Source organism: Hyla sarda, chromosome 3 (assembly GCF_029499605.1).
Source record: "Hyla sarda isolate aHylSar1 chromosome 3, aHylSar1.hap1, whole genome shotgun sequence".
Classification (NCBI taxonomy): domain Eukaryota; kingdom Metazoa; phylum Chordata; class Amphibia; order Anura; family Hylidae; genus Hyla; species Hyla sarda.
This window is the reverse complement of record NC_079191.1, coordinates 345206606-345229157: the sequence shown is the minus strand read 5'-3', so window position 1 is coordinate 345229157 and position 22552 is coordinate 345206606. Positions and strand designations below refer to the sequence as shown.

At 42.7% G+C, this 22552-nt stretch overlaps 1 protein-coding gene and 1 long non-coding RNA gene across 4 annotated transcripts in view; one reads left to right on the top strand and one right to left on the bottom strand.

Moving 5' to 3' along the window:
• The window catches only part of HNRNPLL (heterogeneous nuclear ribonucleoprotein L like), a 253232-nt gene that overhangs the window by 77125 nt on the left and 153555 nt on the right, over window positions 1-22552 (top strand). For 2 of the 3 annotated variants that reach the window (XM_056567444.1, XM_056567441.1), the window contains exons 8-12: window positions 834-1051; window positions 17766-17887; window positions 18187-18388; window positions 19234-19291; window positions 21970-22068. The exons of the other annotated variant lie outside the window; for it this stretch is intronic. In XM_056567444.1, coding sequence (XP_056423419.1) covers window positions 834-1051; window positions 17766-17887; window positions 18187-18388; window positions 19234-19291; window positions 21970-22068 — 699 coding nt within the window. The remainder of the gene's footprint in view (window positions 1-833; window positions 1052-17765; window positions 17888-18186; window positions 18389-19233; window positions 19292-21969; window positions 22069-22552) is intronic. 3 annotated transcript variants of the gene reach the window in all.
• Window positions 1-22552, bottom strand: part of LOC130362636 (uncharacterized) — a 94339-nt gene that overhangs the window by 19237 nt on the left and 52550 nt on the right. The window lies entirely within an intron of this gene.

The window sequence follows — 22552 nt, the reverse complement described above, 5'->3', positions numbered from 1 at the left end:
TTTTCAAATACATGAAAAAGCACAAAAATGCAGTAGTACAGCAAACGTTGAGTAAAGCAGGCGAGAAGGCACTAGACTTCTCAAAAGCTAATGGAATGCATAACCCATTGGATGGGAATAAGGGAGAAAAAGAACCCTCACATAGGCATCACGGGTACAGTAGGGCACTGTAGCCCATAAAGACTATCAAGCAGGGGTGGCAAAATCCATCCAAAGCCCAAACGGTATATCAAAGAACGCGAGAGAGAGGCACAAAACAAATAGAGAGGACACACAACAAAAAAAGGAAAGGGAAGGGGAAAGGAGTGGGGAGAGGTCTCACTGAGGTTAGGATTTGTTTTTATGATGTATGGCTGAAGATCTTCCTTTCTGTTAATCTTGGTCTTTAATAGGTTCTTTAAAAGAAAATTAATTTTAAATAATTATAAAACAGTGAAAACCTAAATACAAAAATTTTCTTGACACACATGCTGTATTTGCTGCTTCACATTTTACCAAAATCAGCTGCGTACTTTGCTAACCCTTACGGCACATGTGACCCTACCCTTAAGTGAACATTTCTTTGCTTCCATATTGGAACCTGTGTACAGTTCATCTGGACTCTGTAGAGTTATGTGATATAATCTGAGCTGTACCTGTAATTCTCCTAAGCTCCACAAAATACGCAACTTTGTGGTGACTGGGGTCCAGAAGTATTTTTTATTTAGTATTCTGTTTAAATAGGGAATACAAACCTAATGTAACGATAAACATGAAATTTCATATTGTACAAAGTCTTACATTTTTTTGTTTATAACTAATCATTGTTCAGTAACCTGCATCTTTATCTTTAGGAAATCATGGCCCACTGTTACCATTTCCAAACCGCTACAGGATGGGATCTAGAGACACTCCAGAGCTGGTTTCTTATCCTTTACCTCGGACCTCTTTTTCTTACATCCATGGTGGGCCTACTGTTGGTTCAGTAGCCATGGTTAGTGGACTCCACCAACAAAAGATGAACTGCTCTCGAGTGTTTAACATGTTCTGCTTATATGGAAATATTGAAAAGGTAGGGTTGAGCTGAGGTGCTATATACTACGTTCCTTTCTTAAAGTAAAGCTTTGTAAATAATACATGAAGCCTTCTTTTCTGTTTAGAACACATGGTTTTATTTAACATTAAAGGGCTATTGTCATTTGTAAAAAATTTTGACACGCAAGACATGTCAAATGTTTACATCGCACCATGTCTTAGACTGAGATCTGGTACGATCTAAACGTTTGACATGTCCTGATGACATGCCAAAAGTTTTTACAAATGACTGTAATGCTTGGACAAATTTTCAAGTGTATCTTAATGGCAGCTTCTACCATTAACAGGGACTGAACTTTGCACTCTAGCAACCCTTTTCAATATAGCTTCATGTTATTTTTGCTACATTCACAGTTCTATCATCTGACACGTGCTGTCTAACACTATAGCTAAATTGTTTGGAAATGTGTTTGAGCCTTTATTACTGGGCTGTAATTTTTCAGATTTTAATGCATAGAAGATTCTCTTATTTGCTATTTTACAAAATACTGCTTGTTGCCAATTTGTTTGGACAGTCAGAGTGCAGCTAGGAAGTCTCTGCAGCAGCATTGATAAGAGAAATTAGAGAATTTCCCACAAAATCCACTAATTCCATCCAAGATAGGACTGGAGGGGAGGAATGACCGGTATAACCTGTCACGTCATGGCACTACTGGGCCCTATATTGCAGTAGATGGACAGTGAATGCAAACCATGATCTGTTATAATGGTAGATGTAAGGACGCAAAATAGTGTACACCAAGTTTGGGGCCTCTACTAAAGTATGTTGGTGAACAGCTGATTTTCCTAGGGAATCCTTAGTGAGCCAAGCATTTTCCCCACCAGCCATCACAACCACTGCAGGTGGGACTAGTTGCTCTTGTTCTAGAAATTGATGCAGTTCCCACTTCTAGGACCTGCACCTGACATGCCATAGGATATCCATATACTGTCCCAAAGCCTTAAGACTGTATTGGTCCTGTGATAAAGCCAGGGCAACACACTCAGCTCTTGCTTCTCCCAGCTCGTTCTACTGATTGGTCAGGGTCAGAAAAACTTAACCAATGAAAACTTTTGACATGTCTCCATAACATAGTGAATGCTTTTTTTGTTTGTTTGTTTTTTAATGACAGTGCCTATAAAATGTTTTTTGTTTTTTTTAACTCCTTTTATGGACATTTAGCTGAAAAGCCTTGCAACTTGGTTGCTAACATTTTTACATGCACAAAACCTTCAATACTCAGTGTCCAGGAAGTGCTTTTACTTTGTATTGTTGAAGAGGCCTGAGAATTCAACCTCACATTAACCACACAGTAGTCTATTAATTTTGTCCCTCAACATACATTTATATTTTTTTATGCGGTTTGCTTTTTATCTTCTAAAGGATGTAGGTACTACATAACCGCACATATATACATAAATAATTCAGCGGTGTTATTTAAAAAAAATACGTCCATGTATAATACTTCAGTGTTACTGTCGTTAGAAACAACTTTTGTTAATTAAATACTTCCCTAAAAACTAAGCATTTTCATAATTTTCATAATTAAAAATTTTTTTATTGCTAAAGATGGGAAATGTTTAAAAAAAAATGGCCACTATGAGTCCCTGTCTCTAATTTTGAAAACAAACCTTAGTATCCAGGGTTCTTTTTGGTCCTGACTACTACCAAGAAAAGGACCAAAATTCTGAAGGGAGTGGGGGTGTGGTTTTCTCTCTCCTCTGCTCGCTCCCCTGCTTGAGTACAGTGTATCAGACGGCTTTCAACTGTGGTAGGACACCTGTGAGATCCAGACAGCTTGCAGCCTCTTCAGATGAGAAGCATTCCATAGCATGCACAGTGACAAGCAATAAAAGGTGCTAAACTATTATTTATATGCAAAATTATTTCTGTTTAGTAATTTTATGAACTTATTTCTTGTGTATTTGCACCATATAGGTTCCACATGGCTGCTTTAGTGTTATAAAAAGCATGCACTTTGGTCACAAAGCTGTGAAAATATTAAAATCTTAATTTTTTGGAACGAAATGCATATTTTTCTTCTGTCGTTGCACCATATAGTTTCACATGGCTGCATAAGAGCAGGAGTTGGGGTTTCAACACGGGGGTTGCGCAGATCCAGGTTTCGACACGGGGTTTTCAACACTTATTGTTTTCAACACAGGGTGCCTCCAGCTGTTTCCCCACTACAAATCCCAGCATGCCCTGACAGCCTATAGATGTCAGTGTGCAAGCTGGGAGTTGTAATGGTGAAACAGCTGGAGGCACCCTGTATAGATGAACTAAGGGCGGAAGTGTCTGCCCCAGCAGGCATCAGTGACGTCTGCCTGCTGGGGAAGTCTGCCTGGTAGTGAGCACACTACCAGGCAGACAAAAAGACCTTTTTAATACAGTAAAAAAAAAAAACTTAAAGCAGGGAGGGGGTTAGGGAGAGATTGGAAATAGGCAGGGACAGAAAAAAATATATATAGGATGGTGGGAGCTACCCTTTAACCCCTTAAGGACCCTTGACGTATGCCATGACACCCTGGTACTGGGCGGGGATCGGACCGGGATGCCTGCTGAAATCATTCAGCAGGCATCCCGTGCAAACGCCCAGGGGGGATAGACCCCCACCCCCCACCATGTCGGCGATCGCTAGTGAATTCACACTTGAGATTTACGCGATTCCGGGTCATTACGGGTCTATGGTGACCCGGAATATAAGGGGGATCGCGGTTGTCTAAGACACCTACGATCCTCCTGAAGGGATAGGAGTGAGGTGGCAGGGTGCTACCCCTCCTATCCCTGCTATTGGTGGTCTAGGCACGACCACCAATAGCAGATCGGGGGCGGGGGGGGGGGGTTAACTTTAGTTTTCCCCAACCTGCCCACCCACAATAGACGGGGCAGAACGGGGAAACGACGGGGACCAGCGCCGAAGATCCACCTACCGATCCGCATCGGCGTTGGAGGAAGCGGGCAACGGAGATCGGCGGGCGGCGATGTCGTGCGGCTGGATGAGACGGAAGCCGGTGAGTTGCCTAGCAACATCTGGAGGGTACAGTTTGAGACCATTATACAGTGGTCTCTAACTGTAGCCCTCCAGATGTTGCAAAACTACAACTCCCAGCATGCCCAGACAGCTGTTTGGGCATGCTGGAATATGTAGTTTTGCAACAGCTGGAGGGCTACAGTTTGAGACCGCTATATAGTGATCTCTAAACTGTATTCCTCCAGATCTTGCAAAACTACAACTCCTAGCATGCCCAAACAGCTGTTTGCTGTCTGGGCATGCTGGGATTTGTAGTTTTGCCACAGCTGGAGGACCACAGTTTGGAGATCACTTTGCAGTGTTCTCTAAAACTGTAGCCCTCCAGATGTTGCAAAACTGCAAATCCCAGCATGCCCAAACAGCTGTCTCGGCATGCTGGGAGTTGTAGTTATGCAATAGCTGGAGGTACACAACTACATCTCCCAGCATGCCCTTCGGCGATCAGTACATGCTGGGAGTTGTAGTTTTGCAACAGCTGGAGGCACACTGATTGGAAAATACTGAGTTAGGTAACAGAACCTAACTGGAAGTTTTCCAACCAGTGTGCCTCCAGCTGTTGCAAAAGTACAACTCCCAGCATGCACGGTCTGCCACTACATGCTAGGAGTTGTAGTTTTGAAACAGCTGGAGGTTTGCCCCCCCCCCCCCCCAGGTGAACGTACAGGGTACATTCACACAGGCAGGTTTACAGTAAGTTTCCTGCTTCAAGTTTGGGCTGCGGCAAATTTTTCGCCGCAGCCCAAACTCCTAGCGGAAAACTCACCGTAACACGCCAGTGCGAATGTACCCTAAAAACACTACACTACACTAACACATGATAAAGGGTAAAACACAACATATACACCCCCGTACACCCTATGTCCACCCCTATGCAATCCCGAATTTAGTCCTCAAATGCACATGGCGCTCTCTCACTTCGGAGCCCTGTCGTATTTCAAGGAAACAGTTTAGGGCCACATGTGGGGTATTTCCGTACTCGGGAGAAATTGCACTACAAATTTTGGGGTGCTTTTTCTCCTTTTACCCCTTAGGAAAAGGAAAAGTTTGGGGCTACACCAGCTTGTTAGTGTAAAAAAATAAAAAATAAATTACACGAACATGCTGGTGTTGTTCCATACTTTTTATTTTCACAAGCAGTAAAAGGAAAAAAAGACCCCCAAAATTTGTAACACAATTTCTCCTGAATACAGAAATACCCCATATGTGGGCGTAAAATGCTCTGCGGGCGCACAACAAGGCTCAGGAGTGAGAGCGCACCATGTACATTTGAGGCCTAAATTGGTGATTTGCACAGGGGTGGCTGATTTTAAAGCGGTTCTGACATAAATGCAAAAAAAGAAATACCGACATGTGACCCCATTTTGGAAACTACACCCCTCATGTAATGTAATAAGGGGTACAGTGAGCATTTACACCTCACAGGTGTCTGACAGATTTTTGAAATGAAAAATTTGATTTTTCATTTGCACAGCCCACTGTTCCAAAGATCTGTCAAACGCCAGTGGGGTGTAAATACTCACTGCTCCCCTTATTAAATTCTGTGAGGGGTGTAGTTTCCAAAATGGGGTCACATGTGGGGGGGGTCCACTGTTCTGGCACCACGGGGGGCTTTGTAAACGCACATAGCCCCTGACTTCCATTCCAAACAATTTTTTTTTTCCCAAAAGCTAAATGGCGCTCCTTCACTTCTGAGCATTGTAGTGCGCCAGCAGAGCACTTGACGTCCACACATGGGGTATTTCCATACTCAGAAGAGATGGGGTTACAAATTTTGGGGGGCAAATTTTTCCTATTACCCCTTGTAAAAAAATTAAAATTTGAGGGAAAACTGGCATTTTAGTGAAAAAAAAAATAATAATAATTTACACATCCAACTTTAACAAAAAGTCGTCAAACACCTGTGGGGTGTTAAGGCTCACTGGACCCCTTGTTACGTGCCTTGAGGGGTGTAGTTTCCATGTAGTATGTCATGTGTTTTTTTTTTTTTTTTTTTTTTTTTTTTTTTTCTGCTGTCCTGGCACCATAGTGGCTTCCCAAATGGGACATGCCCCCAAAAAAACATTTCAGCTAAATTTGCTTTTCAAAAGCCAAATGTGACTCCTTCTCTTCTGAGCATTGTAGTTCGCCCCCAAAGCATTTTACGTCCTAACATGGGGTATTTCCATACTCATAAGAGATGGGTTACAATTAGGGATCGACCGATTATCGGTTTGGCCGATATTATCGGCCGATAATCACGATTTTGGGCATTATCGGTATCGGCAATTACCTTGCCGATAAGCCGATAATGCCCCGCACCACCACACCGCGAACGCCCCCGCTGCACCGCAACCGACCCGTCGCAACCCCCACCGCACCGCCCCGGCCCCATTGCCTCCCCTATCCCCGGTTTTATAATTACCTGTTCCTGGGGCCCACGCTACTTCTGGCTCCTGCTGCGTCCTGCGTTACGCTGTGCGCAATGACGAGTGACGTGCGCGACGTGACTTCACTGTCAGTGCGCACAGTGACAGCTCAGGAGGACGCCACCGGAGCCAGATGTAGAGTGGACCCCGGGCACAGGTAATTATAAAACCGGGGATTTGGGAGGCAATGGGGCCGGGGCTGTGCGGTGGGGGATGTGACACGGGTCGGGGGGGGGGGGGATCGCGGGAGGGGGCGGTGGCGGTGGCGGTGATAGGACTCAGGACCCCCGGACAGGCAGGGGGAGAGAAGCGGGTGGTGGCGGCGGCCTATGGCACCACAAAAGCCACTGCAGTGCATTAATTTAAAGCGCCCGCTTTAAATCAATGATCTGCAGCGGTGTCGCGGGGGGATAAATAGCCGATAACTTATACCGGTATAAGTTATCGGCTATCGGCCCTAACCTCCACCGCTCCACCGATTATCGGTATCGGCCCTAACAAAACTATATCGGTCGATCCCTAACAAATAGCGGATAACTTATACCGGAATATCGGTATAAGCTATCGGCCCTAACCTCCACAGATTATCGGTATCGGCCCTAAAAAAAAACGATATCGGTCGATCCCTAGTTACAATTTTTGGGGGGCATTTTGTCCTATTATCCCTAGAGAAAAAAAAATCATTTACACATCCAACTTTAATGAAAAGTCGTCAAACACCTGTGGGGTGTTAAGGCTCACTGGACCCCTTGTTACATTCCTTGAGGGGTGTAGTTTACAAAATAGTATGCCATGTGTTTTTTTAGTTTTTTTTGTTTTTTTTGTTTTTTTTGCTGTTCTGGCACTATAGGGGCTTCCTAAATGTGACATGCCCCCCAAAAACCATTTCAGAAAAACTCACACTCTCCAAAATCCCACTGTCGCTCCTTCCCTTCTGAGCCCTCTACTGCGCCCGCCGATCCCTTGACATACACATATGAGGTATTTTCTTACTCAAGAGAAATTGGGTTACACATTTTAGGAAGATTTCTCTCCTTTTACCCCTTGTAAAAATTCAATAACTGGGTCTACAAGAACATGCGAGTGTAAAAAATGAAGATTTTGAATTTTCTCCTTCAATTTGCTGCTATTCCTGTGATACACCTAAAGGGTTAACAAACCTTTTGAATGTCATATTGAATACTTTGAGGGGTGCAGTTTGTATAATGGGGTCAATTTTACCACTAACATAAAGTAGAATATGTCACGAAAAAGCAGTCTCGGAATCAGAATGAAAGGTAAAAGCATCTAAGAGTTATTAATGTTTAAAGTGACAGTGGTCAGATGTGCAAACAATCAGAAGCTTTTTGAAATCTCAAAGGTTTTTATTTATGCAACATGCATAGCATACAGGGTAGGTACGCGTTACGGCTCAATAGCCTTTGTCAACCAGTACAGGTAACTGTTAGAATGCACCTTATATAATTACATCCGGTTCACAGGTACCACGTCATTAATTACTATCATTCAAAGCACATGATGTACTGTGAAGATGTATACATATTGAAAACAATATAAAATGAAAAAAGTAAAAAGACAAATCATTAATAGAAAATTTTCATAGCGGAGATTTCCGTAGAGTGCAGATTCATTTCCCGCTCTGTAAAGAAATTAGCAAATATATACATTAACTAATGCCATTCAGGTCAACATATATCTATAATAATCGTGAAAGTTCATAATCGCGGTTCATACCGCGCGGCTCCAGAGTCCCTAAACGGTGTATCCAAAACGCTTCCTTCTGGATGAGTAATTTTTTAATATCACCACCTCTCCGTGGTTGCACGACCTCATCAATCACCTGATACTGTAATTGTGATATGGAATGGTTTTTATTGCTGAAATGTGCAGGGATGGGGAGAAGAAGATTTTGGCATCTGATACTCGATTTATGGCGATTAATGCGGTCTCCCACACGCTGGGTGGTCTCCCCCACGTATAGGAGACCACACGGGCATTTTATTATGTATATGACATTACGAGATTGGCATGTGAAAAATTTGGTAATGGGGAATTTTTTTCCGGAATATGGATGTGTAATTTGATTGCCTTTGATCACATTGCTACATTGAGCGCAGTTCAAACACGGATAAGTACCGGTGCGTTGTGTTCCTAAAAAACTTTGGCGACTTTTTTGTTTACCCCCGATGTCTGCTCTTATTAAAGTATCTTTAATATTTTTAGATCGTTTATTGCAGATCAATGGTGGGGTTTTAAATTCTTCTATTTGGGGGTAAGATTTCTGAAGTATGTTCCAATAATTTTTTACAATCTTGTCTATTTTGAATGTAAGGGGATGGTATGTTCGAATAAATGGAATAATTTTGGTTTGCTTGTTACGTTTTTCTACATTATGAGGGTAGGAGGTAACGGTGGGTTGGAAAACTTTACTGGGGTAGCCCCTTCTGCTAAATTTGTCCTCCAATTCTTTACATCTCACAGCACGTAATTCGGGGTCCGTCACTATCCTTTCTATTCTTTTTTTCTGGGAAATGGGAATAGATTTTTTCATGGAAGGGGGGTGGGCACTGGTGTAATGAAGTAAGCTATTTTTATCAGTGGGCTTACGGTATAGGTCTGTACAAAGGCCTCCTTTTCCATCTTTCTGAATGAGTGTATCCAAAAAACTGACCTGTCATTGGTCAGCCATCATGGTAAATTTTAATTCTGCTCTTATGTTGTTTAATAAAAGAAAAAAACTCATCCAGTGTCGCACGTGGCCCCTCCCAAATGCATACAATGTCGTCAATAAATCGTCGCCAAATAATGGCATGTTTTTTAAAAAGGTCATGTGAGTACACATATTGATATTCAAAATGCGACATGTATGCATTTGCATATGGAGGGGCCACGTTCGCTCCCATCGCCGAACCCCTGCATTGCAAATAGTATGTATCTTCAAACAAAAAGTAATTCTCTCTCAGAACAATATTCAACAGGTCAAGAAAAAAGTTTTTTTTGTAACTCATCATAATCACTTTGATCAAGAATCCACTTAGTGGCCTCACAACCCCTATCATGTTCAATTGCAGTGTACAAACCAACTACATCAATGGTAACTAGCCATGTTTCACCTGTTATGTTTGTTACCCCTGACAACACATTCAAAAAATCACCGGTATCCAATAAAAATGCAGGAGTTTTCTGGATCAAAGGAGTTAACATCTTCTCCAATAAAACAGAAAGTGGGGAAAGTACAGAATCCATGGAGGAGACAATGGGGCGTCCCGGGGGATCGACCAAACTTTTATGAACCTTGGGCAAGATATAAAATACAGGTGTTATTGGATTCTGTATTTGTAAATAAGTGCACATCTTTTCCTCGATCACCCCAAGGTCCCTATGTCTCTCTACCATGGACCTGATCTTTTTCTGAGTTTTACCCAGAGGGTTATTTTCAAGTGGTAAATAAGTACCTGTGTCTGACAGCTGCCGCATCACCTCTTTTTTATATGAAGTGGTATCCATAATGACAATGGAACCTCCCTTGTCACCGGGTTTTATAGTAATGCTGCGGTCAGCTGCCAGATCAGATAAAGCTCGTCTCTCTAACACAGAAATGTTACCGTGGACTCTGTAGTCCCCTCTTTTTATTTCTTTTACCAAATTATCAATGTCAGTTTTCACCAACTTACAATAGGTCTCCACAGGATGATAATATTTAGGAGGCATATAATGACTTTTTTGTTTAAGATTGAAATCCTCCAATTTGAGGATTCCTGGCGATGGCACCGACTCCTCAAGTCTAGCCGAGGAGTCCTGTTGAGGTCTATCTGTGGAGAAATGGGCTTTTAAACGGATCATGCGAAAAAATCGCTCCAAGTCAATGTTCAGTTGAAAAGTATCTAATCTGTCCGTAGGACAAAATGAAAGCCCCTTTTGTAACACCCCTATCTCCACAGATGACAAGCATTTAGATGAAATGTTAATAACAATATTCTCAGAGGTTAAAGTCTCGGTATTACCTGTGACCTCGTTATCACCGGTCCGGTTGGTGCGCCGATGATGGCGGCCTCCCTGGCGTCCTCGCCTTCGCTGAAAAAAAAGGGGGGCGTCGGTCTCGGCGTGCCTGGAACTCGCTTCCCGAGCTGGAGGAGGAGTATCCTCCCCTGCCTTGAGAGGAGGGTCCCCGTTGTGCATACCCGGAGGTATCCCGCCATCGGTAGACTCGCTTGGCTAAGTAATCTTCTGTATCCCGCAAGAATTTCTTTCTTTTTCTTTCCTCTATATCGTATATATACGATTATTATAGATATATGTTGACCTGAATGGCATTAGTTAATGTATATATTTGCTAATTTCTTTACAGAGCGGGAAATGAATCTGCACTCTACGGAAATCTCTGCTATGAAAATTTTCTATTAATGATTTGTCTTTTTACTTTTTTCATTTTATATTGTTTTCAATATGTATACATCTTCACAGTACATCATGTGCTTTGAATGATAGTAATTAATGACGTGGTACCTGTGAACCGGATGTAATTATATAAGGTGCATTCTAACAGTTACCTGTACTGGTTGACAAAGGCTATTGAGCCGTAACGCGTACCTACCCTGTATGCTATGCATGTTGCATAAATAAAAACCTTTGAGATTTCAAAAAGCTTCTGAGTGCCGGGACCCTTCTTTCTACTGGATTCTTGTTACATTGGTCCTCGGGCACCAACTATTGGTTGCAGTGCCGACCTTCTTGGGATTTGGCTTTCGTTACTTGGTACAATCACGCACCTGAGGAATGTCTATGTTATCTTACAATGAGGATGAAGCCTCCAGGATAATTGCACAGACAACCACTTCAGCGGATTTCCTGCAGACACCTTCCCATGAATTGAGGAGACGAGCCTGGGAAAAAGAGACACGCCGTCTACTCTCCTATGAATTACATAATACGACTCTTACAGAATACTTTCGCACGGAACGGATTCCGCGCGGCTTAAGAGTAAATTTACGACCAACTTTATTTGCTGACGATGAGCTTTATTGTAAAGATTTTGAGAGAATTCTGAACAAATGTTCAATGGACATAATTGTACTAACAGTTGATCGCCTGCAAAAAGCGATTACGGAGATTAAAAAAGAAGTTGAGGCGACTGAACAACAATTGCGGGACACCTTGAACAGCGAGGAATTTCTGAAACTTAAAGAAAACCTTGATGCACAACTGACTACCTTGAGGAAAGATATAGAGGAAAGAAAAAGAAAGAAATTCTTACGGGATACAGAAGATTACTTAGCCAAGCGAGTCTACCGATGGCGGGATACCTCCGGGTATGCACAACGGGGACCCTCCTCTCAAGGTAGGGGAGGATACTCCTCCTCCAGCTCGGGAAGCGAGTTCCAGGCACGCCGAGACCGACGCCCCCCTTTTTTTCAGCGAAGGCGAGGACGCCAGGGAGGCGGGGAGGCCGCCATCATCGGCGCACCAACCGGACCGGTGATAACGAGGTCACAGGTAATACCGAGACTTTAACCTCTGAGAATATTGTTATTAACATTTCATCTAAATGCTTGTCATCTGTGGAGATAGGGGTGTTACAAAAGGGGCTTTCATTTTGTCCTACGGACAGATTAGATACTTTTCAACTGGACATTGACTTGGAGCGATTTTTTCGCATGATCCGTTTAAAAGCCCATTTCTCCACAGATAGACCTCAACAGGACTCCTCGGCTAGACTTGAGGAGTTGGTGCCATCGCCAGGAATCCTCAAATTGGAGGATTTCAATCTTAAACAAAAAAGTCATTATATGCCTCCTAAATATTATCATCCTGTGGAGACCTATTGTAAGTTGGTGAAAACTGACATTGATAATTTGGTAAAAGAAATAAAAAGAGGGGACTACAGAGTCCACGGTAACATTTCTGTGTTAGAGAGACGAGCTTTATCTGATCTGGCAGCTGACCGCAGCATTACTATAATTGTTCCATTGTCATTATGGATACCACTTCATATAAAAAAGAGGTGATGCGGCAGCTGTCAGACACAGGTACTTATTTACCACTTGAAAATAACCCTCTGGGTAAAACTCAGAAAAAGATCAGGTCCATGGTAGAGAGACATAGGGACCTTGGGGTGATCGATGAAAAGATGTGCACTTATTTACAAATACAGAATCCAATAACACCTGTATTTTATATCTTGCCCAAGGTTCATAAAAGTTTGGTCGATCCCCCGGGACGCCCCATTGTCTCCTCCATGGATTCTGTACTTTCCCCATTTTCTGTTTTATTGGAGAAGATGTTAACTCCTTTTGATCCAGAAAACTCCTGCATTTTTATTGGATACCGGTGATTTTTTGAATGTGTTGTCAGGGGTAACAAACATAACAGGTGAAACATGGCTAGTTACCATTGATGTAGTTGGTTTGTACACTGCAATTGAACATGATAGGGGTTGTGAGGCCACTAAGTGGATTCTTGATCAAAGTGATTATGATGAGTTACAAAAAAACTTTTTTCTTGACCTGTTGAATATTGTTCTGAGAGAGAATTACTTTTTGTTTGAAGATACATACTATTTGCAATGCAGGGGTTCGGCGATGGGAGCGAACGTGGTCCCTCCATATGCAAATGCATACATGTCGCATTTTGAATATCAATATGTGTACTCACATGACCTTTTTAAAAAACATGCCATTATTTGGCGACGATTTATTGACGACATTGTATGCATTTGGGAGGGGCCACGTGCGACACTGGATGAGTTTTTTTCTTTTATTAACAACATAAGAGCAGAATTAAAATTTACCATGATGGCTGACCAATGACAGGTCAGTTTTTTGGATACACTCATTCAGAAAGATGGAAAAGGAGGCCTTTGTACAGACCTATACCGTAAGCCCACTGATAAAAATAGCTTACTTCATTACACCAGTGCCCACCCCCCTTCCATGAAAAAATCTATTCCCATTTCCCAGAAAAAAAGAATAGAAAGGATAGTGACGGACCCCGAATTACGTGCTGTGAGATGTAAAGAATTGGAGGACAAATTTAGCAGAAGGGGCTACCCCAGTAAAGTTTTCCAACCCACCGTTACCTCCTACCCTCATAATGTAGAAAAACGTAACAAGCAAACCAAAATTATTCCATTTATTCGAACATACCATCCCCTTACATTCAAAATAGACAAGATTGTAAAAAATTATTGGAACATACTTCAGAAATCTTACCCCCAAATAGAAGAATTTAAAACCCCACCATTGATCTGCAATAAACAATCTAAAAATATTAAAGATACTTTAATAAGAGCAGACATCGGGGGTAAACAAAAAAGTCGCCAAAGTTTTTTAGGAACACAACGCACCGGTACTTATCCGTGTTTGAACTGCGCTCAATGTAGCAATGTGATCAAAGGCAATCAAATTACACATCCATATTCCGGAAAAAAATTCCCCATTACCAAATTTTTCACATGCCAATCTCGTAATGTCATATACATAATAAAATGCCCGTGCGGTCTCCTATACGTGGGGGAGACCACCCAGCGTGTGGGAGACCGCATTAATCGCCATAAATCGAGTATCAGATGCCAAAATCTTCTTCTCCCCATCCCTGCACATTTCAGCAATAAAAACCATTCCATATCACAATTACAGTATCAGGTGATTGATGAGGTCGTGCAACCACGGAGAGGTGGTGATATTAAAAAATTACTCATCCAGAAGGAAGGGTTTTGGATACACCGTTTAGGGACTCTGGAGCCGCGCGGTATGAACCGCGATTATGAACTTTCACGATTATTATAGATATATGTTGACCTGAATGGCATTAGTTAATGTATATATTTGCTAATTTCTTTACAGAGCGGGAAATGAATCTGCACTCTACGGAAATCTCCGCTATGAAAATTTTCTATTAATGATTTGTCTTTTTACTTTTTTCATTTTATATTGTTTTCAATATGTATACATCTTCACAGTACATCATGTGCTTTGAATGATAGTAATTAATGACGTGGTACCTGTGAACCGGATGTAATTATATAAGGTGCATTCTAACAGTTACCTGTACTGGTTGACAAAGGCTATTGAGCCGTAACGCGTACCTACCCTGTATGCTATGCATGTTGCATAAATAAAAACCTTTGAGATTTCAAAAAGCTTCTAAGTGCCGGGACCCTTCTTTCTACTGGATTCTTGTTACATTGGTCCTCGGGCACCAACTATTGGTTGCAGTGCCGACCTTCTTGGGATTTAGATGTGCAAACAATGGCCGGGTCCTACAGTGAAAATTGTCTGGGTCCTTAAATATAAAGTTTTTATATATTGTACATTAATAAATATATCCCTAAAAACTTCCTGAATGTATGTGATTAAAAAAGTTTCTTTCCATGTGTAATTTTAGTTTAAAAAAAAACACCACTAGGGGTCTCCCTACATAATCCGGTCTTATAGATTTCGGACTCTTGCTGGCCTGGCATGAGTCCGAAATCTCAGACACGTGACAAGCACAGCGCTGCTCCCTGCCTGTCAATCAGACAGGCGGGAGCTAGCGCTGTGTGCTGCTGGGCTTACGGCTCGCTCCCCCACCAGAGGAGAGGAGTTCCCCCACCAGAGGAGATTAGTTCAGGGACCCCTATGCCGATCACTGGTAAGTACGGGGGTGGACACGCCGACGGGCATCTGCAAGCTCGCGCCGCCAGCAGTGAGAACGAGCAGGAGATGGACACGCTGCCAACAGTAAGTAAGAGCAGGGGGTGGACACGCACTGGGCTCTGCTCAGCCAGTCAGTCATCACTGCAGCTCAGGGTCCAGGTGGCCCTCAGTGAAGGCACACAGGCCCAGGAGACCCCTGAGGAGCGGAGAGAGACATGTTACCTCCGCTGATAGGATATTGGGGCGCAGTGTGAAGGGAGCCCCCGTGGCAGGCAGCCCCTTACTTCATTTTGAGGTGTCTTGAGAGTGTACCTGAGACAGCTTGGGGGACCTACAGGATCCTTTGTGTGTGCTGAGAGGTGGATGGGAGTTGTTACCCTATCATAACATGACACCATGTAAGGGCGGAAGTGTTACTCGGCAGGCTTCATCTGACGTCACGCCTGCCGGGTAGCGCCCACTTCGGCCAGAGAAAAATGACAGGCAGTGAGTAGGCTTTGAAAGATAAATATGAAGGAAATACTGAGCGAAAATAAAAAAAAGGAAAACTGTTAATAAAGAGGGCAACATACCAACAGCATAATATAAAGCAGTGGAGATGGTGACAGGTATTCTTTAAGGGGTTAAGCATTTTTTTTTTAATGTTCTTACTAATGACAGTAACGCTTTAATGTTAAACCTAACACCCAGTACAAATTGCTTCTACAGCCTTAAAGATACAGGAAGAGTCTTGCAGCCTGCAACAGGTCTACTAATCTGCTACCCTTCCTCAGCGCCAACTGCAAATGAGTACTGCTTTTGTATCCAACCCTCTGTCTCAGACTGGGTTAAAGGGGTTATCCAGGGAAAAACTTTTTTTTTTATATATATCAACTGGCTCCAGAAAGTTAAACAGATTTGTAAATTACTTCTATTAGAAATCTTAATCCTTTCAGTACTTATGAGCTATTGAAGTTAAGGTTGTTCTTTTCGGTCTACATGCTCTCTGATGACGTGTCTCGGGAACCGCCCAGTTTAGAAGAGGTTTGCTATGGGGATTTGCTTCTAAACTGGGTGGTTCCCGAGACGTGTCATCAGAGACCACTTAGAAAAGAACAACCTTAACTGCAGAAGCTCATAAGTACTGAAAGGATTAAGATTTCTTAATAGAAGTAATTTAGAAATCTGTTTAACTTTCTGGAGCCAGTTGATATATATATAAAAAAAAGTTTTTTTTTCCTGGATAACCCCTTTAACCTCTTAACCCCTTAAGGACCAATGAGTCCTCTCCCTTTCTATAATGCGGGGCCATGGCCCGTGGCTAATAGCGTGCGGCAGTGATCGCAGTGCTGCGTGCTATTAACCCTTTAGACGCGGCGTTCAAAGTTGAACGCTGCATCTAAAGTGAAAGTGAAACCATGCCGGTTAGCTCAGGGAGCTGTTCGGGATCGCCGCGGCGAAATGGTTCTTATGAGAAACCACTGATCAATGTAAAAGATCAGTGTGTGCAGTGTTATTGCCACCTATGGGAGCTATAACACTGCAAAAAAAAGTGAATAAAGATCATTTAACCTCTCCCCTAATAAAAGTTTGAATCGCCCCCCTTTTCCCATAAAAAAAAACTGTTTAAATAAAAATAAACATATGTGGTATCGCCGCGTGCGGAAATGTCCGAATTATAAAAATATATTGTTAATTAAACCGCAGGGTCAACGACGTATGCGCAAAAAAATTCTAAAGTCCTAAATAGTGCATTTTTGGTCACTTTTTATATCATGAAAAAATGAATAAATAGCAATCAAGAAGTCCTATCAATGGTACCGCTAAAAACTTCAGATCACGGCGAAAAAAATTAGCACTCATACCGCCCAATACGCGGAAAAATAAGTATAATAAGTTATAGGGGTCAGAAGATGACCATTTTAAACGTATACAAAAACAAGGCGTGAACTTAAGCAGCTATCATATATGGAAGAAAAGAACTACTGTACTTAATTATCTTAACTAGTTAGGGAACCAATCGGAATAAGTCAGCCTTTCCATATTCCTTTATTATTGCATATGGACTTTTTAGATTCTATTAGCTAAAGAGGAGAGCACCTAACAAAGAGCAACATTTGCTACAGCGAACTCTGCTCAGCCACTTATAACAATTTCAGTAATTCATTTAAATGGCTTCTGTGTAAGTCTAGATTTTCCTCACTAGGAGTTTGTGATTGGTGGACTTTATTAATCTGAAAAGGGGGTTGGTCTTGATAAGACATCCATTTCAAGACTGGTTCATACTGAGGAATTACACTTAAAGATTCCGGTACAGCCGAATCCCGTTGCTGTTAATGGGATTTTGCTGCACAGTCTACACTTAGGAATTGTAGTGGTGTAACTTCTGCCGCTGGAATTGCGCCTTGCAAGAATGATCTTGTCATTCTTTAGGTGGATTCCGCATGGTATACATACATGGATAGCAATGTCTGCGGTCCTAGTGCTGATTGATTCAGTTGGGGCCGGCCACCATCGGAGTCTCAATTCCTCAGTATGAACCCTGCCTAGGGAGTTCTAATCTGTCATGCTCCTAGAAACTGAGTTTATCCTCATGGTTTATGTATAAAGCACATAAAACAGAAAATGGATGATAATAATATTTTTCTTTTTATTTGCAGGTAAAGTTCATGAAGACTATTCCAGGCACTGCCCTCGTGGAGATGGGTGATGAGTATTCCGTGAAAAGAGCAGTTACTCATCTCAATAATGTGGAGGTTTTTGGAAAGAAACTTAATATTTGGTAAGACAGACTTGTAAATCACTAAAATGTACATTTATGCATCTTTGCCCTATGTTCAGGGACCTAATAATTATGCTTGAGATCAACCACCAATCCTTTACTATCCTCTCACAATATTTTTATCCCTCTCTCCCTCTCTTGCCCTTTCTTCTCACTCTCTCCAAAACAGTTACGAACTACAAAAATAAACAGGAGTTACAAAAAAGGAAGAGTAGTACAATATTTATCACTTGGCTAAATATTTAAAGTTGCCCGTTTTAAAGAGAGTGCCTAATATTTATATCTTTTTCTTTTTTCAGTGTGTCAAAACAACAATCTGTTGTTCCAAGTCAGATTTTTGAACTAGAAGATGGTACAAGTAGCTATAAAGATTTTGCAATGAGCAAGGATAATAGGTTTACGAGCACCGGCCAAGCTTCTAAGAATATAATCCAGCCACCGTCTTGTATTCTGCACTACTATAATGTTCCATTGTGCATGGAAGAAAGTACCTTTCAAAAAGTAAGTTAGATTTACAGTATGCTGCATAAAAAAATAAAGTGCAACCTGGCAATCCCTACCATATGCTTTACTGTTTTCTCCATTCATAGACATAGCTTCACAACATTCAGAACAGAGTAGCATTTGGCATTGCAGCAGGAATGTATGTACCTGTCTTTGTGGCAATTTAAAGGGGTACTCCGGCCCTAAGACATCTTATCCCCTATCCAAAGGATAGGGGATAAGATGTCGTCTGATTGCAGTGGGTCCTGCCGCTGGGGACATCCGCAATCTTTCATGCAGCACCCCCTATCATCAGCCGCACAGAGCGAAGATCGCTCCGTGTCTGATGACTCACGACTACAGGGCCGGAGTATCATGACATCACGGTTCCACCCCCTTGTGACGTCATGCCCCGCCTCCTCAATTCAAGCCTTTGGGAGGGGGGTGTGACGGCCACTACGCCCACTCCCATAGACTTGCATTGAGGGGGCAGGGCATGACGTCACAAGGATGTGGAGCCGTGATGTCAAAATACTCCGGCCCCAGGATCGTCAGTCATCAGACACAGAGCGATCTTCGCTCCGTTAGACTGATGATAGGGTGCTGCATGAGAGATTGCAGGGGTCCCCAGCAGCGGAGCCCCGGTTCTCTAGCACAGAAGTGCGTCACGTCCCCCGCCCGAAGCAGGAGCCGCCACGCCCCCTCTATAAAGCTCTATGGGAGAGCCGTTCGGCAATATTCGGCTCTCCTGTAGAGCTTTATGGAGGGGGCATGGCGGCTTTAGTTTGTTTGCTGGTCAAAATAAAAGGATACACTGCACCAGTATTTGACAGTATTTCTTCCCTCTTCTTTTCTTATTGCAGCTCTGTGAAGATCACAAAGTTCCGAAGTTTATCAAACACAAAGTATTCGATGCTAAACGTTCGTATAATCTAATAGCGCTTATGTTACAGCTTTGACAGAAACATAAAGTAACAAATAATGTTTGTGGTGTTATATTCACTGGCTGACTGTGAAATAAAATGTTCTAGATTACAAGCTTAAACCCCTTTAGCATTGCTAGGAGATTTCTGTTGCTAGATTATTGTCATGCCATTTTAAATCGTTACTGTCACCTTAAAATTTTTTTTTTATATCAGGCCCTTACCCATCACAGGAGAAGTGAGAGGCTGTACAATTAACTTCTCAGCCCCCCACTCGGTCTAGCTCATTGTATATTAAAACCTTTAAGTGACAGTAATTCTTTAACCCTTAGACAACACAGGGCAAATATACCCTTGTCGTGGCCAGGGTATATGAAGCACGCTCACAAGCTGAACGCATTTCATAATCAGTAAGTCACATCTGCTATAAGCAACAAGGGCATACCGCTAATGCCGAGCAATGGTCAAGCAAACATGCCGACGTCTGGCATTAACCGTTCTGATCAAAGTTGATTGCAGCACCTAAAGTGGTTAAATTTAGTTGCCTGTCCCCAAAAGGGACCTAAAGTGGTTAAATGTAGTTGCCTGTCCCCAAAAGGGACCTTCACGGTGCTTTTGCAGGGTCCTGATCAGGTCAGATATAGGCTCTGGTCCTCCAGAGTAGCAGAGTACCAATAAGGCTAGGTTCACATCATTGTTGAGCTCGGTTCAACGGAACTCCATTCAAATTACAAGACTTTACCAGAGAAAAAGCATAATTTTTATCTCCTCTCAACTCCACAAAATAACAAACACCTAAAGTAAACCCAACAGATCCCGTTCAATGGGTCGACCACTGTCCAGGTCCGTTGTCAAGAAGGTTTATATTCTCTGTGTAACTCTTTTTATCCTGGAAATTAGCAGTAACCCAATCAGCCTCCTTTTAGGACAATCCCTGCGCATGTGCCTATTTCCCCTGCTTGGGAACCCCCCATCCCTTCAAATGGTTCTAAGTGAAGAGTAGCCTAGAGCAGCCAGAGGCCTCAGGTCCTGCAATGATCGGTAGATCACTGTGACAAAAATCATATTATCATTAGATAACCCACATAACCAATGTGTTCTGTTCACTTTTATATATTACATATGAGAAGATAATTTGCACTGGATGTTCCCTTTGCAGCTATGACATGACTCCAATGAAAAGTGTGTTCCCTATTAAGTCACATACAACCTTATGACAGTATCACATTTTTTTTATAATTATTTGAAATTTAGCAGTTGTAACAAATTGCATGCATGCCATTCTTTTATTCCAAGTCTCTTGTTTAGGTTAAATCGTGTAGAATAATACTTTTAATATTATCTTGTGCGCATAGTTTTTTTTTTTTTTTTTTTTTTAAATCAACTGGTGCCTGAAAGTTAAACAAATTTGTAAATTACTTCTATTAAAAAAATCTTAATCCTTCCAGTACTTATTAGCTGCTGAATACTACAGAAGAAATTATTTTCTTTTTGGAACACAGTGCTCTCTGCTGTCATCTCTGTCCATTTTAGGAACTGTCCAGAGCAGCATATGTTTGCTATGGGGATTTTCTCCTACTCTGGACAGTTCTTAAAATGGACAGAGATGTCAGCAGAGGGCACTGTGCTCGTGATTCAGCAGAGAGCTCTGTGTTCCAAAAAGAAAAAAAAATCCTCTGCAGTATTCAGCAGCTGATAAGTACCGTATTTATCGGCGTATAACACGCACTTTTTAGGCTAAAATTTTTAGCCTAAAGTCTGTGTGCGTGTTATACGCCGATACACCCCCAGGAAAGGCAGGGGGAGAGAGGCCGTCGCTGCCCGCTTCTCTCCCCCTGCCTTTCCTGGGGTCTAGAGCGCTGCTGTCGGCCCTTCTCACCCCCTGGTTATCAGCCAAGGGGAGAGAAGGGGCAGCGGCACCCATTGCCAGCGCCGCTGCCCCGTTGCCTCCCCCCATCCCCGGTGGCATAATTACCTGAGTCGGGTCAGCGCTGCTGCAGGCCTCCGTCGTGCGTCCCCGGCGTCGTTGCTATGCGCTGAACGGCGCGGCGCATGACGTCAGTGCGCCGTGCCATGCATAGCAACGACGCTGGGGACGCACGACGGAGGCCTGCAGCAGCGCGGATCCGATTCAGGTAATTATGCCACCGGGGATGGGGGGAGGCAACGGGGCAGCGGCGCCGGCAATGGGTGCCGCTGCCCCTTCTCTCCCCCTGGCTGTCGGCGCCGCTTCTCTCCCCCTGGCTATCGGCGCCGGCACCGATAGTCAGGGGGACAGAACGGGCAGCGGCGCCGATAACCAGGGGGTGAAAAGGGCCGACAGCAGCGCTCTAGACCCCAGGAAAGGCAGGGGGAGAGAAGCGGGCAGCGACGGCCTCTCTCCCCCTGCCTTTCCTGGGGGTATATCGGGGTATACACGCGCACACACGCACCCTCATTTTACCATGGATATTTGGGTAAAAAACTTTTTTTACCCAAATATCCTTGGTAAAATGAGGGTGCGTGTTATAGGCCGGTGCGTGGTATACCCCGATAAATACGGTACTTGAAGGATTAAGATTTTTTAATAGTAGTAATTTACAAATCTGTTTAACTTTCTGGCAGCAGTTGATGTAAAAAAAAAATAAGTTTCCAACAGGAGTACCCCTTTAAGCTTATATTCTATGTCTTTTACAGCATCATCAAAAACTTTGTCTGGTCTACTTGAATGGGAAACAAAGACAGAAGCAGTTGAAGCCCTCACAGTATTAAATCACTGCCAAATAAGAGTACCTAGTAAGTGCTGCTGCCTTCATAAATGTTCTGTAGTGTATGGCAAACCAAACCTTCAAGTGAAACAATGTCTTAAGGTCATGTTCACATGGCCGAAAATATGTGGATGTCTGCTCAGAAATGCTTGTTTACTGCATTACTTGTACATTTTATATTGTATGGAATATAGGGATCCTGTTTCTTATGCATTATATTGTTCTTAAGAAGAGCATTTAAAACTTTGCTGCATCATACAGAAATTTGTTACTGCTGAGGATTCCTTTTGGGATGGGGGGGGGGATGGGCCCTGTTATGGTTGTAGGTTTAGGCAGAACCTTTTTTAAGTGTTTTTAAATGCATGTCTGGCCTATACACTGGAGATCAAAATTAGAGAACAATTTATGAACACTTAAATAATGTAATCTACATTGATCATTTGAAGGCTTTTGTGTAAGGGGTACATCATGCCATTAGAACAGTGTTTTACAAAATAACCAAAGTATATCAA